General features: G+C 31.2%; 2 protein-coding genes across 2 annotated transcripts in view; both read right to left on the bottom strand.

Annotated features, from left to right (window-relative positions):
- Window positions 1–2,466: 2,466 nt before the first annotated feature.
- On the bottom strand, window positions 2,467–5,885 carry LOC119833994 (SET and MYND domain-containing protein 5). The gene is made up of 7 exons (XM_038358261.1): window positions 5,661–5,885; window positions 5,461–5,588; window positions 5,155–5,391; window positions 4,665–4,902; window positions 4,100–4,277; window positions 3,641–3,855; window positions 2,467–2,893 (listed from the first exon to the last, which is right to left on the bottom strand). The coding sequence occupies exons 1-7, from the start codon at window positions 5,697–5,699 to the stop codon at window positions 2,771–2,773; spliced, it is 1,158 nt and encodes a 385-aa protein (XP_038214189.1). The 5' UTR covers window positions 5,700–5,885; the 3' UTR covers window positions 2,467–2,770.
- A 1,485-nt stretch (window positions 5,886–7,370) lies between these two features.
- LOC119833989 (organic cation transporter protein-like) overlaps window positions 7,371–19,900 on the bottom strand; it is a 16,833-nt gene continuing 4,303 nt past the window's right edge. Inside the window, exons 2-7 of the mRNA XM_038358254.1 lie at window positions 13,774–13,984; window positions 10,504–10,604; window positions 10,183–10,334; window positions 9,286–9,912; window positions 8,941–9,122; window positions 7,371–8,137 (exon numbers count right to left, since the gene is read on the bottom strand). Of these exons, the coding sequence (XP_038214182.1) occupies window positions 7,979–8,137; window positions 8,941–9,122; window positions 9,286–9,912; window positions 10,183–10,334; window positions 10,504–10,604; window positions 13,774–13,984 (1,432 nt within the window). The 3' untranslated portion in view covers window positions 7,371–7,978. The remainder of the gene's footprint in view (window positions 8,138–8,940; window positions 9,123–9,285; window positions 9,913–10,182; window positions 10,335–10,503; window positions 10,605–13,773; window positions 13,985–19,900) is intronic.

Genomic DNA, 19,900 nt, shown 5'->3' with positions numbered 1-19,900 from the left:
TATATTAAAAATTATTTTATAGTTTTTAGTTTGATGTGCTTGAAAAGCGTGTTTTTTAGTTTTTTTTAAACTATATTTATTTTACTGAGTATTAATAGCGTCTCCTTGTCCACCAGGTTCTTTGGAAAAGATCGCTACTTTAGCGATAAGAACGCCTATTGTGCTTTTATAGAGTTTATTTATAGAATTTATTTCTGTACGATTTGGTGCACAATAAAGTATTTTGATTTGATTTGATTTGATATATTCCAAAACACATTTTGAAGGTGTTTTAAAAAGTAATACATATTTAATCCGCCATTTTAACACAAGTATCGCTAAGAACACAAGTATCTATAAAACAAGAGTGTGAGCTTAAATCACCCTCATAATAGCTTTTTTTTTCTTAAAATGTGGCCAGAGCACACCATACATAAGTTTCTCATTTTTTAAATTCGTTTAGATTTAAATGAAAAATTCTGTCATAGTATTGTTACAATAACACAGATTATAATATAGAAACAATAAATTCCACTACATAGACTCTTTATTTACAAAATATTACAACAAAATTGACGTATATATTATGTTTAAATCACAAACATTACGTTACAGAAACTTGTACTATAAAATTAAAAAGCATAGTTTATAAACAAAGTTTTGATAACCTTAATTGTTAAATGTATGTTCTCTTGCATATGCTAAATGTTAAAAAATCAAGCAGATATTGATAAAAATAAGTAAGCTATAGTAACTTTGCATAATTGACAGAAGATTGTTTTTACTTGACAAAATTTCACATTTAATTAAAAAAGACAAATTTGTGATTTTAGCACCTAGATCCTATGGAGAGTAGAAGTAAGAAGACATGTATTGTATTGGGGATTAGTTGATAAGACGTGTCCACTTGTAATTTGCTATTTACATTTATTGTTCGACAGAATAGCGCTAGTTTAGGATGTTGAAATGATATGAATTTAGCTGTCATAAACAGAGTGAAATATGCTAGGTTTATACTTTTTTTTAGCACGTGATTGCCTAAATGATGGAGAATATGCTTGTAAAAATTTATTTTTTTCTTTTTTATTTTGGTATTACTTATTGATTATATTCAGAAAAAAGGCGTACTTAAAATATTGTATAATTATACTCCATATTCATTTTTGTCTGTATATTATATATATATATTTGAACTTACGCTGTAGCAAAGCGAAAGTTTTTCTTCCCTTTTTTCATTTTGTGTCCTACTCTAGCAATTTGTGGCACTCCTTTAAAAATCCACTTGCTACTATAGCGCCTCGTTAATTTACTCACTTTCAACGGACACTTTAAATCACTAAGATGGTCCTCCTTATCTCTACCCTCCATACTAGGTCCTAAGTATTAGTTTGACGTTATTTTCATACATTACGAAAAATTTTAAACGACGTGTTCTATGTTAACCACAAAGTAGAAGATTACAGATTGGCACATATTATATTTACAAATTAGAGGTCCACCCCGGTTTAAACCGTGGTACTTATATAGCCTTTAGCATTCAGATATATGCGTGTTCAAACTTACAAACTCGTTAGCTTTATTTAGTAGATAGTGTAAATTAGGCCATTTATTAATTTATCTTAAATTATCACACCCAATTCATATACCAACAGGTATTTTTACAGCGCGTTCAAAAATATAACACGAAAATGTTTAATAACTAGTAATTATTTTTTATAGACGTTTGTTTTGTTATGTTTAACCTTACAATAAAATATATATCAGTATTTTTAGGCCGTATTTATAAAGTACAACAATTACAACATCAAACATATTATTCCTAATTCCACGATATTAAATAGTACCTTCCTACAAATTAGTTACTGCCTCCCTCGAAAACAATAATTGCGATTTTTTACAACAAATGAGCGTTAAATTTAACTGATGCAGTAGTGACAGTTGCTATTTGATATAAACTTTTTAATCAAATTAATTAATGCTTTCTCACACTTAGGCCATTTAAGTTGATTTGAAGATATGAAACACTGCATAATTTTACTAATATGACATACTTTTTAAAGTGTCTGGGCGCGGTAATCCGTAGTAACAATAGATAATATTTTGTATACATTGAACTTACCATTAATTTCTTTAAAAGTATAAACAATTCATCCCAATCTAACTCTTATTAACAAGTCCATAGTGCTTGTACTATTATATAGTAATCAATAATCCGAATATAGACTTTTACGCTTAATTTTACCTAAATTATTTCGTTAAAAATGCATGTAAACTTAAGCTAAAATAGCATTTGATTAAAACAAATTAAACGTTATTTGTTACAGTAATGTTGACACTAGTGCATACACCAGCTATAATTAAATTCCAGACTTTAGATTTAACAAAAAAAAACTACCCAAATTTGAAGCTCGTAATTAAATTTCGAATGATGCAATCTTGTAAGTAATGTAAATGATGCAATCTTGTAAGTCATACTTGATAACAACTGAATATTAAAAAGGAATACCAGACATACCATAAAACTACTACGTAAGACGCAAAGCACGGGAAAATAAAGCTAAGTAATATAATAGAGATTACCATATTTATACACATTTCAAAACAATCATTCTTATAAACACACAACAAAGTTCATTTACAAAATATTTAAACTCAGCACACATATGTCTAATAGGGATGTCAAAAATGGAAAGTAAAAAATCAAAAACATAAAAAATATTTTCTTATAATTAACAACATTGCACACAAGTGTCTATAGGCCAAGCAAGCAGAAGGCCAGCAGGTTGGAACATCAGTCATCTTCATCATCAAACTCATCATCACTCATATCCTCTTCACTGGTGATGTCGGGTTGGGAACTCTCTGATGTGCACCGCTCGCACCAGCACACAAATAGATAGTTTTCAGCTAGTTCCTGAAAGAAAATTATTTCAAATGTGAATCCTAAAAGAACAAGTTCTTATTTTAAATTGAATGGATTGGGCCAGCTCACACCCTTCCCATTCCTTTCCTTCATTCCTCTCGTCAATCCTTTCTTATTCCCTTCCCATTTTAAGTCGGCCTTCCATTTGTAGAGGCGTAAGGTCAGCAATCGACGTTACGCCTCTCCAAATGTTCATGGGCGGTGGTAGCGCTTACCATCAGGCGACCCACCAACTCCATTGCTGACTATGACATAAAAAAAAAAAGGTTCTATGTTATAATCTCTGCATCTACCTGAACTGATTTTGAAAATTCTTTTAATGATAGACATAGTATAAAAAATATTCATCAGTATCATAAGCCATTTTCTTATCTGGAATCAAGGCGGGCGAAGCTGAAGGTTGTTTCTAATAAAATAAGACTAGCTGTGACCCGCGGTTGAAACCGCGTAAGTCCGTATCCCGTAGGAATATCGGTATAAAAAGTGCCTATGTGTTATTTCAGTTGTCCAGCTATCTACGAACCAAAATAGTATTATTATTCACCAATAGATGTCAGGAAAAAAAAACACGAATAAAACACGAATATGACATTTTCTAAAAAAGATTCCTAGCTAGATCGATTTATCGCCCCCGAAACCCCCTATATACTAAATTTCATGAAAATCGTTGGAGCCGATTCCGAGATTCCAATGATATATATACAAGAATTGCTCGTTTAAAGGTATAAGATAAACTACCTTTTGACGTGAATGCCTTGACCGCTGCAATGAACACTCATCCAGATAACTGATACAAATTTCCTCTCCTGGCATTATTGTTTTAACAGCTTTTAACTGTATCCTGTGATTTCCATATGGAAAAGATGACTCTGCATTTGGACCACAACTATGGTTGCATGCACTCTGTAGCTGGAACAGTCCAGAACCTTCTGTGTTTAGGAATTGGCCTGATTCTGAAATATATGGAGACAATTACATCTTAAACCACATTTTGTTTTTAATTACCAAACATAATTCTTGAATACTTACAAAAATACAAAGAATATTCCTTAAGTTGTATAGTATAGAGTTGGTGTTACTTATAATTATTATATCCAATTTTCTTATTAAATCATTATTGATTTTTACATTTCTTTATATCATATTTTGGTGTCAAACATGATTATTGGAATAAATAATGCTACTAATAGTACCTACCATTCTCGACATCTTTATATAGTTTATCAATAAACAAATCCATTTGTTGTCTTTCATCATCAGACATGGCTAACTGAGACACAGAGTTCACCCATTGAGCTAAAGGGCTGGTACCAATTCCTTGGCCATTTGTACCAACAAGAGCCATAAGAGCACAATAACCTTCTGGAGTTAGGAACTGAAAAAGAAATGTGTGAAAGTGAAGTTAGTTAAATGGTTTTTTATCTTGGAATGAAAAATTATCTCTACTTAGTTACACTTCATTAATCATATTAACAAGAATGAAAAATACCATACACAAGACGGCTGACGTTTTTATAATTGTATTAGAAAAGGAATGGGAAGTGACAAAGATATGAATTTCATTTAGTTCATATATAATAAACGGTTTATTCTATATCTATTTACTCTAGAAAAAGCAATGAGTCTTTTTTTAGTTTTTATCTCCCTAATTGTATTGCTACTTTTTTTGCTATTCACTCTACTTGTACTGCTATTCATTCTTATTTAATTTTGTCATACATTCCCATGTATGACTTTGATTATTTGCTACATAGAAACTCACCTCCTGTATACTATCGCCACTAATCACACTAGCCGTTAACTCTCTCAATGTGTTCAGCTGATCGCTAAACTGCTCACCAAGTAATTTGTGAACTAGCTCTGCGTCTTCATTAACGGTCCTGTGACAGAACTGTTTGACAGTAGCTGCTGCTACAGTAGGGTCTGGGTGCTGTTTTATGTATGCTAGTATTCTCACTAAGAGCATTACACTTGTTGTTTCAGGAGGGTAATGCATTTGCCTGCAAAACATTGTTATTAATGATTATGTGTTGTTTTAAATTATTATATATAGATTTTAGACAGTGAATTTTATTTTGTTTAGGGGATATTATATAATATATATGAACATAAGTATATTATAATAGTCCGGCAAGAAACACTTTCAATATATAAACATCTTAAGAATGATGATGATTTTTTTACAAGAGCAAATACTATGATACATATGATATATGTAAAAAACAAAGACAAAGAATAATTTTACAACTCACTTCCATGCTTCCAACAATATGTGGATGGGATGCCTTGCATCAGTCTGATCATAGCACAGAGATCTGTGATAGCTGACAAGAGCTTGATCTCGGCATCCTTCGCAACAATACAAAATTCCACACTGATTGCAACTGGCCACATTCATCAAATCTGCTTCGAAGTTATTAGCATGGGGTAGCACGATATCGGGCTTTGCAGCTAATCTTCGAACATTTTGTTCTGGTGTTTCCAAAGGCCTACGACATATAGCAACGTTGAAACATGGCAATACAATGAAACGTATCCATATTTAAAAAAAAAATTACCTCATACAATGGTCACATGCCATGTACCGGTACGCTGCATTCCAAGCGAATTGACACGATACTAATGGATCTTCTTCCAAGATAACATCGCCTTCGTTGTATTGTTTCGTAGCAAATAAAGCTTTACCCTTAAAAACATTCGATCATTAAGTCAATAAATTATACAAATGTTATAAATTTGTTTCCTAAATGAATCTTACCTTCTTCCCATTCGTACTTCGAACCACAAAGCCTGCCATTGTATATTTAGTGAATCAATAAGAGCTGTTTTTATTTCACTGTTTGTGTCGCAGCTATTAATTTAGACAATTGATGTATCCTAATCAACTGGAGACAATCTTTTTTCTTTTATTCGTAACTCACGCTTTGTTATTCGATTTTTATAGGTTATAACAATGTCAATGTGTCAATTTGACAGTTACTATCTGTGTCAATATTTTTATTCCAAATAATGCAATGAGCTAAGACTTATTGCCAGTGTCAGTTGTAAGGTGTAAATTCCATACATCTATGGTTATTTGTCAAGTGTCGGCCAATTGACATGAGGCATAGAATATGTAATGGGTCGTACAGCGTACTCCAATTATTTAAAAATAATGTTATTCTCCAAAGTACGTACCGTAAATTAGAGTTACACAAAAACGCGTGGTAACTTGCAGACACGCATTTAGTATGCAGATTGCCAGCGTATCGACACGATATTATATTTACGTATTCTCTGAATGCTATAGCCTATTTACGTGGATGGATGGAGCCAGGTGGATCACTAGTAAGAGTTGTAAATGTACGAGCGGGTATCCGAAAAGTAAAAACTATAGTAGATAGAATTACATCACTTAGTAAATTTTAGTTTAATATTAATAATCTATAGTTTTATTAATTAACAGACTTAAAAATGAAAGATTTCACAATTCGACTTTTCTACGTTTCTTAATTCTGTATTTTCGAATGGATAAACCTATTTTGACGATTCTTATTAACACTAGCACACGCGAGCTTCTTTCAAATTTTAAAGGTATTGACCTTACCCATTAATATAAAATAAACGTATAACATAAAAATCAAATGAAATAGACAAGGAGTACAATATTTTATTTGCCATTAAATTTTTTGTCAAATTATATTATTATACATTATAATGGTGAAGAACAATACAATTAAATTGTTAAAATTATGTTATAATATACATTACTTATACAATTATAAAGATAATGATTTGCATAATATAAACTAATATTATTCAATCTAGTTACGATTTATTTGGATGCATTTCAGCTCAGCAAAGTATTAAGCACCATAGATTACTTAAACTTAAATTCCTAAGTAAGCGCTTGGCAATACAAAATGGTTTCTTACGAATACTTTCTAACTGTTTTCTTTTGATAAACGTAGTCTTGTTATCGGTCTGTTAAAAATAAGATGCTTAAATTAACCGAATGAAAAATAAATCTCGTTTCTTTTTTTTACTTAAATACAAAATCTTTTGAACCTCTGTCTTTGTATCTAAAAAGAAAAATCTATTGAGTGGATGTGCTGAGAGTAAAGAAAGCAGCTGGAATGTTAAATATAGCAAAAATATATCTAAATATTTAAAAATGCGTTTTTCTGCATAACTACAATATTTATATAATGAATTTTTATTGAAATGTTATATAGTTACACTCTACGAATAATTTCATGATTATTGATTGATTTTGATGATTCACAAATCACAACCGATATAAGAAAATAAGAATATCTAATTCTTATTATTTTTCTCTTTCACATTTCGGTAGCTTGATTATTAAAATTGATACGAACTAGTTCATCGATTCTCCTAATTTTTTTAATAAAAAACATAGTATTATATGTTTTTAAGATTATGTATTTGATTTTCATATTTCGTGTTTTTTGTGTGTTTTTTTTTTTTGGTAAATAGCTTGTAATTTTTGTTTTTTATATATGTAGCTCTTAGATATAAACAGAAAAGAATATCTGTTGATTTTTTCACATAAATAGATAGTCTTATTTATTAAAAACTAAAAGGTTGCAACAGGTAGATATTGTTATTAAGTATTTTTCATAAGAGATAAACTACGTGAGTTCACGTTATGCCACAGATAATATAACACTATAATGTTTTGTGATATATTCTGTTTCCTTTTAAACGTTATATAACCAATTTGCACAAATTTCTCTTATATTACTTAAATACTTCATCCATCACATTATTAAAGATAAATGTTATTTATATAAATGGCACATATTTTTTGTCTGTTTTCAAACTGTTGGGCATAAACTTTTTATATAATATAGATCAATAATTACTGATGAATTTCACACTTCTTCAAGTTCAACGCGTCAGGTACAGGCACCTACATCATTATTATTTATTATAAATAATAGTAACGTCTCATAATCAAAAAGCAATAAAAATGTCAAGGCCCGGACGTCAGTCTTTTTGACGAAGGTAGGTTTTTAATGTCAAAATAACTTATAGCCGTTTAACGTATTTCTTAAACAACATGAAGGAATTTGTTCATAAATGCGTCATTATTTTAGATTTGTGAGCTTCTACTTGTGCTATAGTATCGAACATGGGCAATGTCTTCGTTTCTGGTGTGAACGTGAGTAGAGCGGCTGCTACTAAGGCTACAGATGCGAACAGTATGGCCGGCAAAGCAGATAATTCGGTCGTCTGAAAAGAAATAATAGTAATCATATTAAAAAGTTTATTAATTTGTTTCTTAACTAGTGATAAGCAGTCTCCTGAACAATTACTGGAAATGTGTTTTTTATTAATTTATTAATTGGTGTGTAGGTATGTATGTTCAAGCTTTCTCAATAATAGGTAGCGGCTTATCAACCACCATACCAGCTTTAAGGTAACCTTTTATTATGTTTTTATGTTTTCAATTTTATTTTTTGTTTTTCTTAATTTTTAATAAGCTTAATAATTGAATACGCTTCTACAATAGAATTCCTCAAAGTATTCAATCGTTTAGTAGTGTTAAATTCAAAAACTGTATTTAAAATGTATTAGTTTAGAGAGCCTACTAAAGCATTAATGAATATATGAAAGATGACAATCCATGGAATGTTGTCGCTTAAGAACCACAAGACATTTCTTGGGCATCATTGTTAAGTACATATTACAAATTATGTAGAGCTTAATTGTAAAATTGATTTTATTTAAAAAAAGCACCTACACTAGTTTTTTGCCGGCTCTGTGGAAAGTGCTTTCCGAACCGGTGGTCAATGTTAAAACTGTATAAAATGACGATTCGAAAGTGCTTCTATAAGAAGTCTAATTGAATAAATAAATATTTGAATTTGAGTTTGAAATAACAAACAGGTCATCAGCAAGGATAGTAAAATCAATAACCACGTTTGCATCGAAAAAAAAGTATCTGAACTTAGGTTTCTTCAGATAGGTATAGCCATCTGGTAAGAAACCGCAAAATCTCTATTTAATATTTACAAATAATTCATTGTACTTACTAATAAAGGAGTTAAGGGCGCCAACATGCTTCCGAATCTCGCAGCGGTGTTGCCACATCCAATAAGAGTGCCGCGGACACTCGTTGGAAACAATTCCAACGTGTATGTATAAATTCCAGTAAAGCAGACGACAACACCGAGTTTTCCACAAAGGAATAAAACTACTTTCAACCACAATATTGCTGAAAAAAAAATATTTTAATAAATTTATATAGAGACTTACTTGTCAATTTAAGAGGATATTATTTCTTCTATGTTATGAGCTTACTATTGTCAAAGGAAGTAAATCATAAGTAATTATAATTATAAAATAAATTATAAGGAAATAAATTATTCAATACTTACAATCAGGAGAATACGACTGCACGATCAAGAAAAATGCCGAACAGACATAACCACATTGCAGTGAGACTTTTCTTCCATACTTATTGAACGTATACAATGCAATTAAATCTCCAGGAAATGAAGAAATAGATGCCAGAATAAAATTTGTGTATTTATTGCCCGGCAATAGAACTGAATGAACGGCTAATCCATAATAGAGAAAACTAGACGCGAAGAAACAAAACGATGTAACTGACAAACGTATCATTATCTCTTTCGACGCAAAAATATCTTTCATTCTTTCCTTCTCTTTCTGTATCACGACGTTAAATTGGAATCTTAAATCTTCGTCACTCGTTTCACTTATTTCTTTTTCCGAAACTTGTAATTTATTCATTTTTGTAATCATCTTCAGCGTGTCTTTACATTCATCCATTTTTCCTCTAAGCATCTGCCATCTAGTGCTTTCTCTAAGAATAAGCACATATGCAATAAAGAGTATCATAGGCGCATATACAACAATTATAAGTAATTTCCAATATTTCAAACCCAGTGCTATAAAAGCGAAGCATACTTCTCCAATGTATACAGCGTACGAGAAAATAACACCAGCACTAACTCTTTTGCTTTCACCACCGACTTCAATTACTGAAAAAACAAAGTAGTATTATTATAATTGAAAAATAATTGATATCAAGTACAGGCTTGGGAACTTCTAATATATAAAATTCTCGTGTCACAGTTTTCGTTGCCATACTCCTCCGAAACGGCTTGACCGATTCCTCTGAAATTTGGTAAGCATATTGGGTAGGTCTGAGAATCGGCTAACATCTATTTTTTATCCCGATATTCCTACGGGATACGGACTTACGCGGGTGAAACCGCGGGGCGCAGCTAGTAATTATATAAAATACTAACACAAAACCACAGCCACTGTATAAAGTCCAGACGCCAGCACGGACTCCAGAAATTCAACGCCAAGATATGCATAGTAGTTGGTTATAAATATTTTGCACAATCCTACTGCACCGCCGATTGAACACATGATGATAGTCGGCTTTCTGCCTATCCTGAAAAATAAATAAATTTTACTACCCGTTAAAAAGGAGATCGATCAATGCAGTCGATTTGTAAAAGATCTCTTATATATTCTTTACCATATACCATAACCCTAATATGTTAAACAAAACATATTTACTATTTTGTATCCTCAGAAGATTCATAAATCGACCAACTTACTTATCAGCTATCCATCCAGTCAACATCATTGATACGATCATTCCTGCGTTGTGAATGAAGCCAACGAGCGTCGATTTCCACGATGCACACCCCAAGTTCAACTGTAAAAGGAAAAATAATAGTGAACAACAAAAATTTTTTCTTCATTACATTAAAAAGTGATATATGTGTGAATGATAATAGTGTCTGCAGCCTATAGCCGTATATCATACAAGTAACATTTATATTAAATTTATTTACTCTTAAATAACATGATTTAAATATAGTTACTGTACATAATTTAAAATCAAATATACATTGCTATTAGTTGAGTATCGACTTGACCTAGACGGGGTATAACTATAATAATTTCCATGTTACTTCGTGGTGTGTCCTGCAATACAAAATTTGTTTGCACATATCATTATAATGTCTATGTATCGAGTTGCGAATACATGACCTCAATTGCTATAGTATTAGGTATAATAACAAAATAATCATATTTGTGTACTACTTTATGCATAGTTTTATCGACAATCTTAATCCAAAGTAACTTATGCCATTGTTATGAGTAAATATTCTGATTTTATTCTTATTTTAACTGAAAAATATATGCAGATAATAGTTTTGCATTTTTATTAAGCACGTACATCTGCATAATGTTACACTTACGAGTAGATCATATTATTTATTTAAAGTGTAAAAATATATGCAATAGCAATGAGTCCCGTCTCATCTTCACACATGCCAAATTCTTTATTATTAGAAGATGCATAAATAATTTAAAATAGATGTGTCTATCTTTGAACAGATGATGCAACTTAAAAATTAGTCATAACTGATTGCTACTTTTGTTTATGTTGTTGTTGTTGTGAGATTATTTTATTTATTTGAAATTTCACCTTCGAAACTACGTGGTTGGTGAGTAATAAACACATTTATTATTAGTAAAAATTGAACGGACGCTCTTGTTGTTGCAAGAATATCACTGCGTGTCACCTTCTCTCAATCTCTGTATCTGCCAATATCCTTGAAGACATGTTGATTGAAGTATCAGATATTTCTAGAAAATTTTCTTAAGATATTTGGCTAACATACACGCTACACGCATAATCTTATACTTATGTTTATACTGAAGTCAATGCACTATAATTGGCATTAAAGCTTGTAGAAGAGAGCTTTTAGTACTTTTAATTTATTATCGGAATAACAAAACATTTGTAGAGCTTACTTGCTCAATCCTGGGTTCTGTAAGTTGTTTATAGTTTTATTTTTTTGTCATTTTAATACGAGTGTCTTGAATGGACTTACAAATAAAAATACACAACGACATTGAAACGCAATTCGGAAAATAAATGACGTTCCGTTTATAATTAAAATAACGATCTACTCCGGTACTGATTAAAAGTAATGCGGTTGCGTTTTTGTTTTCACAACATTGTGTTTGTGTAATACAAAGCTATGCAATTGTACGTTTAGTAAAAAGAGAAAGTTTAATTAATTTGACTTATACGTAGAATAGTATACTTATTAACTTGAATTTACAAACATATATATATACAAACATGTTGTTATAAACGTCTAGAATTGTATATTACTTAACGCGCATCATAAAAATTGTCATAAAATTTTATTTAAACAATTATAGAATTGTGTAAGAGCTAGAAATACTAAAGTAATTATTAGTTTACACGATGTATTGTTCTATGCAAGATGTAATGTTTTGTTTAATATAAACTGAGTTATAAATAAACACCATGCATTCAATTCTATAATATATAATGGCATGTGTCACATTATTTAAAATTAGTTTATATTTCTCTTTCAGATATTACTCACTATTTAAATAATTTATGATAACTGTTATTATAAAATATTGTGCTTTTTGTTACAGTATGCCAATCGAGAAATTATTTCCGACATTTACGATTAATGTTAATATAAATGAATTATTTATTAATTTTCTTTTAAAATTGATGTTAAGAATCTGATAAAAGAAAGTTCTGGATTTTTCTAAAACCCTCCGTGGCCCTGCTGTTGTTCCTGGGGGATAATGTCGCTTTTCACTCACTTCTGCTTAAAGTAACTTGATGTATTATAATCGATATGAATGAAATTAAATACACCTTTTCCATCCTCTATTTGGAGACTCTGTAGGGAGTTACTATGACAAGGTCGATTTAAGAGGTCACGGAAATCCCCTTCTTCTGCCCTTCCCCGATCTTCACTATTTGTGACTTTAAGAAAAGATTGTCAATCATGTGTGCAAAAGTGTAAAAGAGGGTCGAATGGACCTCTATTTCACTGTTATAAAATTGTATTTCGTTAATATAATGGCAACATAAATAACAAAAATGTTTTCTCATCATTATTATAATTTTTCTTTCCCTTCCTTTTCTTAATATATACATTCCAAAGGATTAAATTGAAACAAGAAATCAGAATAAATGTGTGTATCAGGTCGTTAACATTATATATTGCCGATTAATAGGACTGGTTTCGGTACAAAATAGAATAAAATGAACAGAATTTATATCTTTTATGGACATAAATGATGATAGAAGAAAACAAGCATTTTTTTATCTGGTCACAGGTTTAGACCTCTAACTTGAAATAAAATGTTGCAGCCTACAGAGACCATTTTTTTTTCTTTATATATCATATTTATGAAATGCGTTATAATAACAGTAGGGTCTCCGAGTTCACTATAGGATATACTAACATACCAAAACGGTACTCTACATAAAACCCTATTCGAGTTATGCTACTTGTACTTATTATTATGTCATTATGCCTACATCATATTTAGAAATTCCCGCCCGCCCAGCATTAATACGCCACGTATATTTATATTTCCGGTCATCTGCCACATTCTTCCAAATTTTGCATAAAATAATATATTGGCTATCAAGATATTTACTTGTAAAAATTTATCTATATTAAAAACTTATTTATCCTTTCAATCACAATGGTCACCGCGTCGTCAGTAAATGTCTCGAAGCGTCTCTTTACTCTGAAGACAAGGAAATCATCCATCGTTCCACTCAGGTATTATATGACAATAAAAATAAATGCGAACCAGTATTTTTATCCGCCAACTATAAATAATTAATAAGCTAAAACTTGCATAGTATGGAAAATGAGCCAGATTATAATTACCTGCCTATCAATATTATTTTACAACCTGATGCCCAACGTTTTGTTAATTAATTACTATGCTACTTATGAAGCGTGAATCACGTTTTAGATCCAAACTTCAAGAAACGTGATATTATCAGACAACAGACTTACCGCAGCTACTATCGAATTATCATTTTCAAAAACCCAATCGTGACATTCCTCTAATACTTCAAGAAACGTGTTATTTGAACATGTATCGTTTGCTATATGATATTTTCGCATGTCCACAACTGGTCTGAAGCATTTTGCGTCCACGTCTTTCGGCCACCACTTAGGAATTTCCACAGTTGGATTGACGTCTTCACATTCTGGAACGCGACACCTGCAAAATAAATTAACAATACAAGTATTAATATCTAATGCGACATTAATGGCCTAAAAGTCAAGGCTAACCATAATTTAGACAAAAATTCAAATTTTATGGTAATTGTTTTTCGTGTTATGTAATAATACCTGTACTTGCTAGTGATATTTCCCTGTTTATTTATATTATTATATTTGTTGGTATGTTAGATGTAACTGACATGACTCACAGTTTTTACGTCGTTTTAGAAGTTCAATTTAGATATAACTATATTACTGAAAAGCATGCGAAAAATCTGTTGCATTTATTGAATGGTCAGCAATCACGGCCAATAGCGATTAAGCGTTGAGCGAGGAATTGACTATGGGATTAAACGAGTTGGACAGAAGCGAATAATGTACCGGACATCTTCACATATCGTACGAAAAACAGTGACTTTCACGTTTAGCTGTTTTACCTAACATTCCGTGGGTGAGTGGTACTTCCCCGGTACAAGCTGGACCCGATTCATGCAAAAGCACGCTCGTCTTCCAAATTAGATAGGCAATGTTCTTTATTAATTGTTTTGGATTTCCGATTCTTCGCAGTTTGAATTTCGTAGTTCAAGGTTAAAAAATACGTTGGAATATCTCTATATAACCTGACTTATAATCTATAGATTGAATATTAATCTTACTATTATTATTTAATCAAACCTTAAAGTTCACCGACATAGTACAAAGTCAAGGCAATATGTTTTATTAACATTAAAAAAAAGCTAGCCTCGTTATACTCGTATGTTAATCAGAATAGAGAAATCGCAAAACTTTATTAATTAGGTATATAAGATATACTATCTGATAAATTCCTTTCAAGTCAAAACTTACTTTAAGGTTTCGAACATCTCCCTACAGAGGCTACTCTTCTTACACCTTGTGATAACAACTTTCTCATAAAATATCTAACCACTTTCACAAGAATTGTGTATTTCCTCAAATTAATGAGGAGTGGAACTGATAAAGGACCAGAACCGTTGTTGACGATTAATTAATAACGTTCAGAGTTCTATTTGACTACAAAATATCTTGAAAAAGGTACATACATTTTCACTGGCTACAAAGAAGCTTATATTATGAGATTAACATATTTATCATTAAAGAGAGAATTGCCGGCCGATAAGTTTGTTTCTAATATACAAGTACACGTCTGTGATTGTTAGGTACCTAATGATTTTATTATTAATATTATTGCATTTGAATTCATCGACACGGTATTCAATTATTGTCCTTCATAATCATTGCTTATTTACAATATTGACCCCAATTGATTGCTACATTGTTACTGATCAGAATATTTGTACCGTTGGTCCTTAAGAAACCTTTTAAGCGTGTTATTTACATTTTTAAAATAAAATAAAATTTGTTTCTTGTGAAAAAAAATCCGGTGATCTTTAAAATAATTAATACATTACTTGTAACAATATTTCATGCTTATATTTTTAATTCAAACAATACTTTATTGGCCTGAAATAGTATACAGAAATATTGCTACTTTTTATAAAATGATATTTTTCAGCATAGATAATATTACGTAATAAATAATTAATTTTATTAATAAACCGTTATCGGTATAATACCGTTATTATTATGATAATCAATTTAAAAAAATATGACCCCATATTTTTTTTTTTTTTTTTTTTTATGTCACCGTCGGCAATGGAGCTGGTGGGTCGCCTGATGGTAAGCGCTACCACCGCCCATGAACATTTGGAGAGGCGTAAGGTCGTTTGCAGACCTTACGTCTCTCCAAATGGATTGCCGACTTCAAATTGGAAAGGAATTGGGAAAGGATTAATGAGAGGAATAAAGGAAAGGAATGGGAAGGGTAAGGAAAGGGAAATGGGCCTCCGGCTCCCCCACTCACCGAACGAAACACAGCAGTATGCTATTTCACGCCAGTCTTCTGTGGGGGTGTGGTACTTCCCCGGTGCGAGCTGGCCCAATTCGTGCCGAAGCGTGCTCGGCTACCACAATAGAAAATTATATACTTATACCATATACTTGTATTATAAAGAGTCAAATATTGTGATACATAATAATTTGACAATTTTGGGAGCTTGTTGTCAACCTTGAAAGCTTTAATATAAATAAAGATCGCTTGAAATTAAAATTACACAATTAATCGTGTTAATACATAAAACATGAAATTCAATTTACTAAAAAGAAATAAAATCAATTAAATTGTCTTACATAAATAATAGGGAAAATTCGGAATCAAATCGTCAAAAATACGTAAGCTAATTACATCCAAACAACGTTAATTGTCTATTAATAACATGTTTGAAGTTGTTTTACATGCGTCAATCCAAATTTTAAAAAATACTGTAGCTTTTTGTGTTTTCTTGATTGTTACCTGCAATATAAATGTTGTCTACACTTACATAGCTTGTAGGTACATGAACTGGTATCTAGCAAAAAATAAAACTTGCAATAAGCTACGAGGACTATAGTTATAATAAGCAGAACCGTAACGAAATACGATGCATTGTATTTCTAGATATCTAGATGCAAGTGTGTTGTTAAATATTTTGTCCTTCAATGTCCTTTTTTGTCCAGTTAAAATCCACTTAAAATCTATTCAGACATTAGATAAAACCCGCAAACAAATGAAATACTGATGTACATGTCATGGTCTCCTGTAAATAATAATTTCGAACTCACTACTAACTACTTCTACTACTAACACAAATGATTATGATGATATATTTTTGTTACATTTATTATACTATACCTAGTATTCCTAGTTATTCATGAGTCATTTTCCTAGAACATGTAACATGTTCTAGGAAAATAAAATAAGCTTATAAATTATACACAGTTAAGTTTTGCTGAATTTTCCGTGTTGTGGGGAAATAAGATTCTATTAAAGAATACAAGATGTACTTAGTAGGTATGTAAGTGTGTAACGCCTTCGTAGGCCAATACAACTTGCACCTAATCGCCACTCCGCTACTTTTATAGTTCTAAAATAGACATTATTGTATCTAAATATATCTAACCTTTGCATACAAATGAAAGGTAAAATAAATAGACCTTCCATAAACATAAACTTTCATACTTGCATGCTTAGCAAGCGAATTTTATTACAGATAATATGACGTCCGTATAGCAACCGGATTGGCAGGTATTTTAACACTGCTTATAAATTATTTTGTTTATTTGCCCCGTCGGCGTCTATTTCGTTCATTAACGCATAAGTGTAATACCGCAATGGAATAAATTGTCAATACAATTTCAAGTATAGGTTAAAGTAAAGGTTTACTTTCAATTTTTCTAAGAAATACAAGGCTAGCTTTTGCTTGCTTGAGAAGGGGTCGTGTTTAAAGATCAACGAAAGTTTGTACAGCTCGCTGCATGCAATAATGGATAATTGAATATAAAATTGTATATTTTCCTGTTACAACAATATTATATATTTTTCAACAGATTCTCCGTAAAATTATAACTCGAATTAATACTGTAAGTTAAAAGACAAATATTATATGAGCAAATGTCTGCAGAATGAGTACGTCATAAGCTTTGTGGTTCTTTTAATCGATCCGAAACTGTGTTACATTTCACTAACTTTTCTAGCTTTTGTAACCGAAGGTAATTCCCGTGGGATGAAATGTTTCACATCGGTAAAAAGTACTCCAGTCAAAAGTAGGTAGTCCATAAAATCGCTCAAATGAAAGAAAGACAAACAAACACACTTTCGCATTTATAATATAAGTAAGCATTTATTTTCGTATAAAGATTATACTGATATAATCAGCTTAATTTAAGCAAAATTTATAATACTTTTAGCGCTTAAATTGCTCAGTTTACATTGCATATGCACTCTGCTCTTTCTGAAGAATGTTAACAACATTTAATTACAAACGTGCGTATAGTTAAATGCCACATGATCTAGCTGCAGTAAGTTTTAAGGAAAATTCTAGTATTGTTTTAATTTTTCTACACACGGGCCAAGATAACTAGTCAACAACTGAACGTTCAAAAACTGGTTGCGTTGCTGTGTGAGCTTAAAATGACGTTACAAGTTACAAACTGAATAATTTATAAAAAATAATGATGTAATTTATAGCCATTTGATTGTATTGCATTCAGTTGCGAGGTTATTTATTATGCAGCGACTTTAAATCTTTTTATTCTGCATTTTATCGACAAACGCTTGTGTAAAGTAGGAAATTGAAGTGATTTAAAATAAAATGAAATATTTTTATTATGTGGTAAATAGCATATTTCGTCATACATTGTTTTAATTTTAAAGCGATTTACCTATGCTTAATTTAGAAATACTAATAACAATTACACGCTTAAAACCTGATTAATGCCAAAATATTAATTAAAATAAAATTGGGAAATATGGAAATAAATCTGTATTATGTGCATGTTTCAGTCTTTCCTCCATGCCTCTCTTCCTATTTGCTCATAAGAAAGAAATTTATAAGAATATCGTATAACCATCAAGAAGGTCATTGGCTTTTGCACACTAAAAGCAATTAAAAAGAAGCAAATCGCCATTTATTTTAAACACCAGTTTGGAGCGGATGATGCATGATACTTTTTGCCATTTTATTATACTCATTCAGTTTATTTCACACCGATTTTTAATTTAGCCGGGAAGAAGTGGGTGACCTTAGCAGTTAATAGGTTCAGTATTTTTAAATATTCAATGAAACGATATAACGCTTATGCTGGCTATTATGCAATGCTCCATATACATGTCAACATGTAACAACACGATAATAGGTAACGTAATCTACATTACCTATTGAACTATCGAATTATAACGATAATAGTTGATGATCATATTACAGCCGTTAGCCGCTCGCCCCAGCTCCACCTGGGTTGACCAGGGACACACACAGATAACATGGCTTGCTTCTGAAAAATATTTTTTTAAATCGAAAGACAGCCCTGTACAACGTCACAAATCTTAAAGATTTGTCTTCTATGGAAGCTTTCAGAAGCAAATATTGTGGTTAGCCTTATGGTGGTACATAAATCATATAATACTAACATCAATATAGGTATTCATCCCGACCGTGTTTCAATTATAATCAAGAATAGAGGACGATTTCCATTAATAGCAATTGCTTACCATACGAACCTACTCGTGTACATAATCGAACGTACCTATATCTACAATTAAACTTTTTAACGTCATTACCATAGTTGCATTTATAAGATCTCAATATTTAAACCTTTTTTCCTGTTCAGTCTTGGCAACGTATGTTATAAAAACAATAGGTTGGTTGTTGCCAACCTGTGCATTTTGAGCGAAGTATTATTACATGGAAAACCAAACACAAGGGGAAAACGTAGACTAAAAATAATATGATTTTTTTTTGCAAAAAACTAACCTGCCTTTTAATTCTCCGAATAAGAACTTAAATGGGATAACACGGGAGACTTTCAAATAAAATAAACGATCATCAAAATCAGTTCACCTAGTAAAAGCTATGCGGTGACAAACACAAAAATACAGTCGAATTGAGAACTTCCACCTCTTTTTTGAAGGCGGAAAAAATATAAGGAAAAATTAAGAATATTTATAAATGGAACCAAAAAAGGTTAGTTCTTCAACAAAAACTGGAACTTGGTCCCTGTTTTGAATAATTGATTTAATGATGATGAAGAGTGGTTTCTTTATCAAATATTAGCTGCAAACCCCCGCTCTGACCGGACTGAATATTTTTTGCCTATTTTTCAAATTCCTTTTGTATGGGCTTATCAAAAAATCAAATTAAAATCCGTTCAGCCCTTTCTGAGTTATAAGTGGTGTAACTCTGACACTTTTTAATAAAATATATAGGTTACAGATGCATATTTTTATAATATACTAGCTGACCCGGCAAACGCTGTTCTGCCTTACTCTTATCATTTAGGGGGATGAAAAATAGATGTTGGC

Source organism: Zerene cesonia, chromosome 18, assembly GCF_012273895.1.
Source record: "Zerene cesonia ecotype Mississippi chromosome 18, Zerene_cesonia_1.1, whole genome shotgun sequence".
In the NCBI taxonomy this organism is placed as follows: Eukaryota; Metazoa; Arthropoda; class Insecta; order Lepidoptera; family Pieridae; genus Zerene; species Zerene cesonia.
The sequence above is the reverse complement of the archived record's forward strand: the minus strand, read 5'-3'. Positions and strand labels throughout refer to the sequence as shown.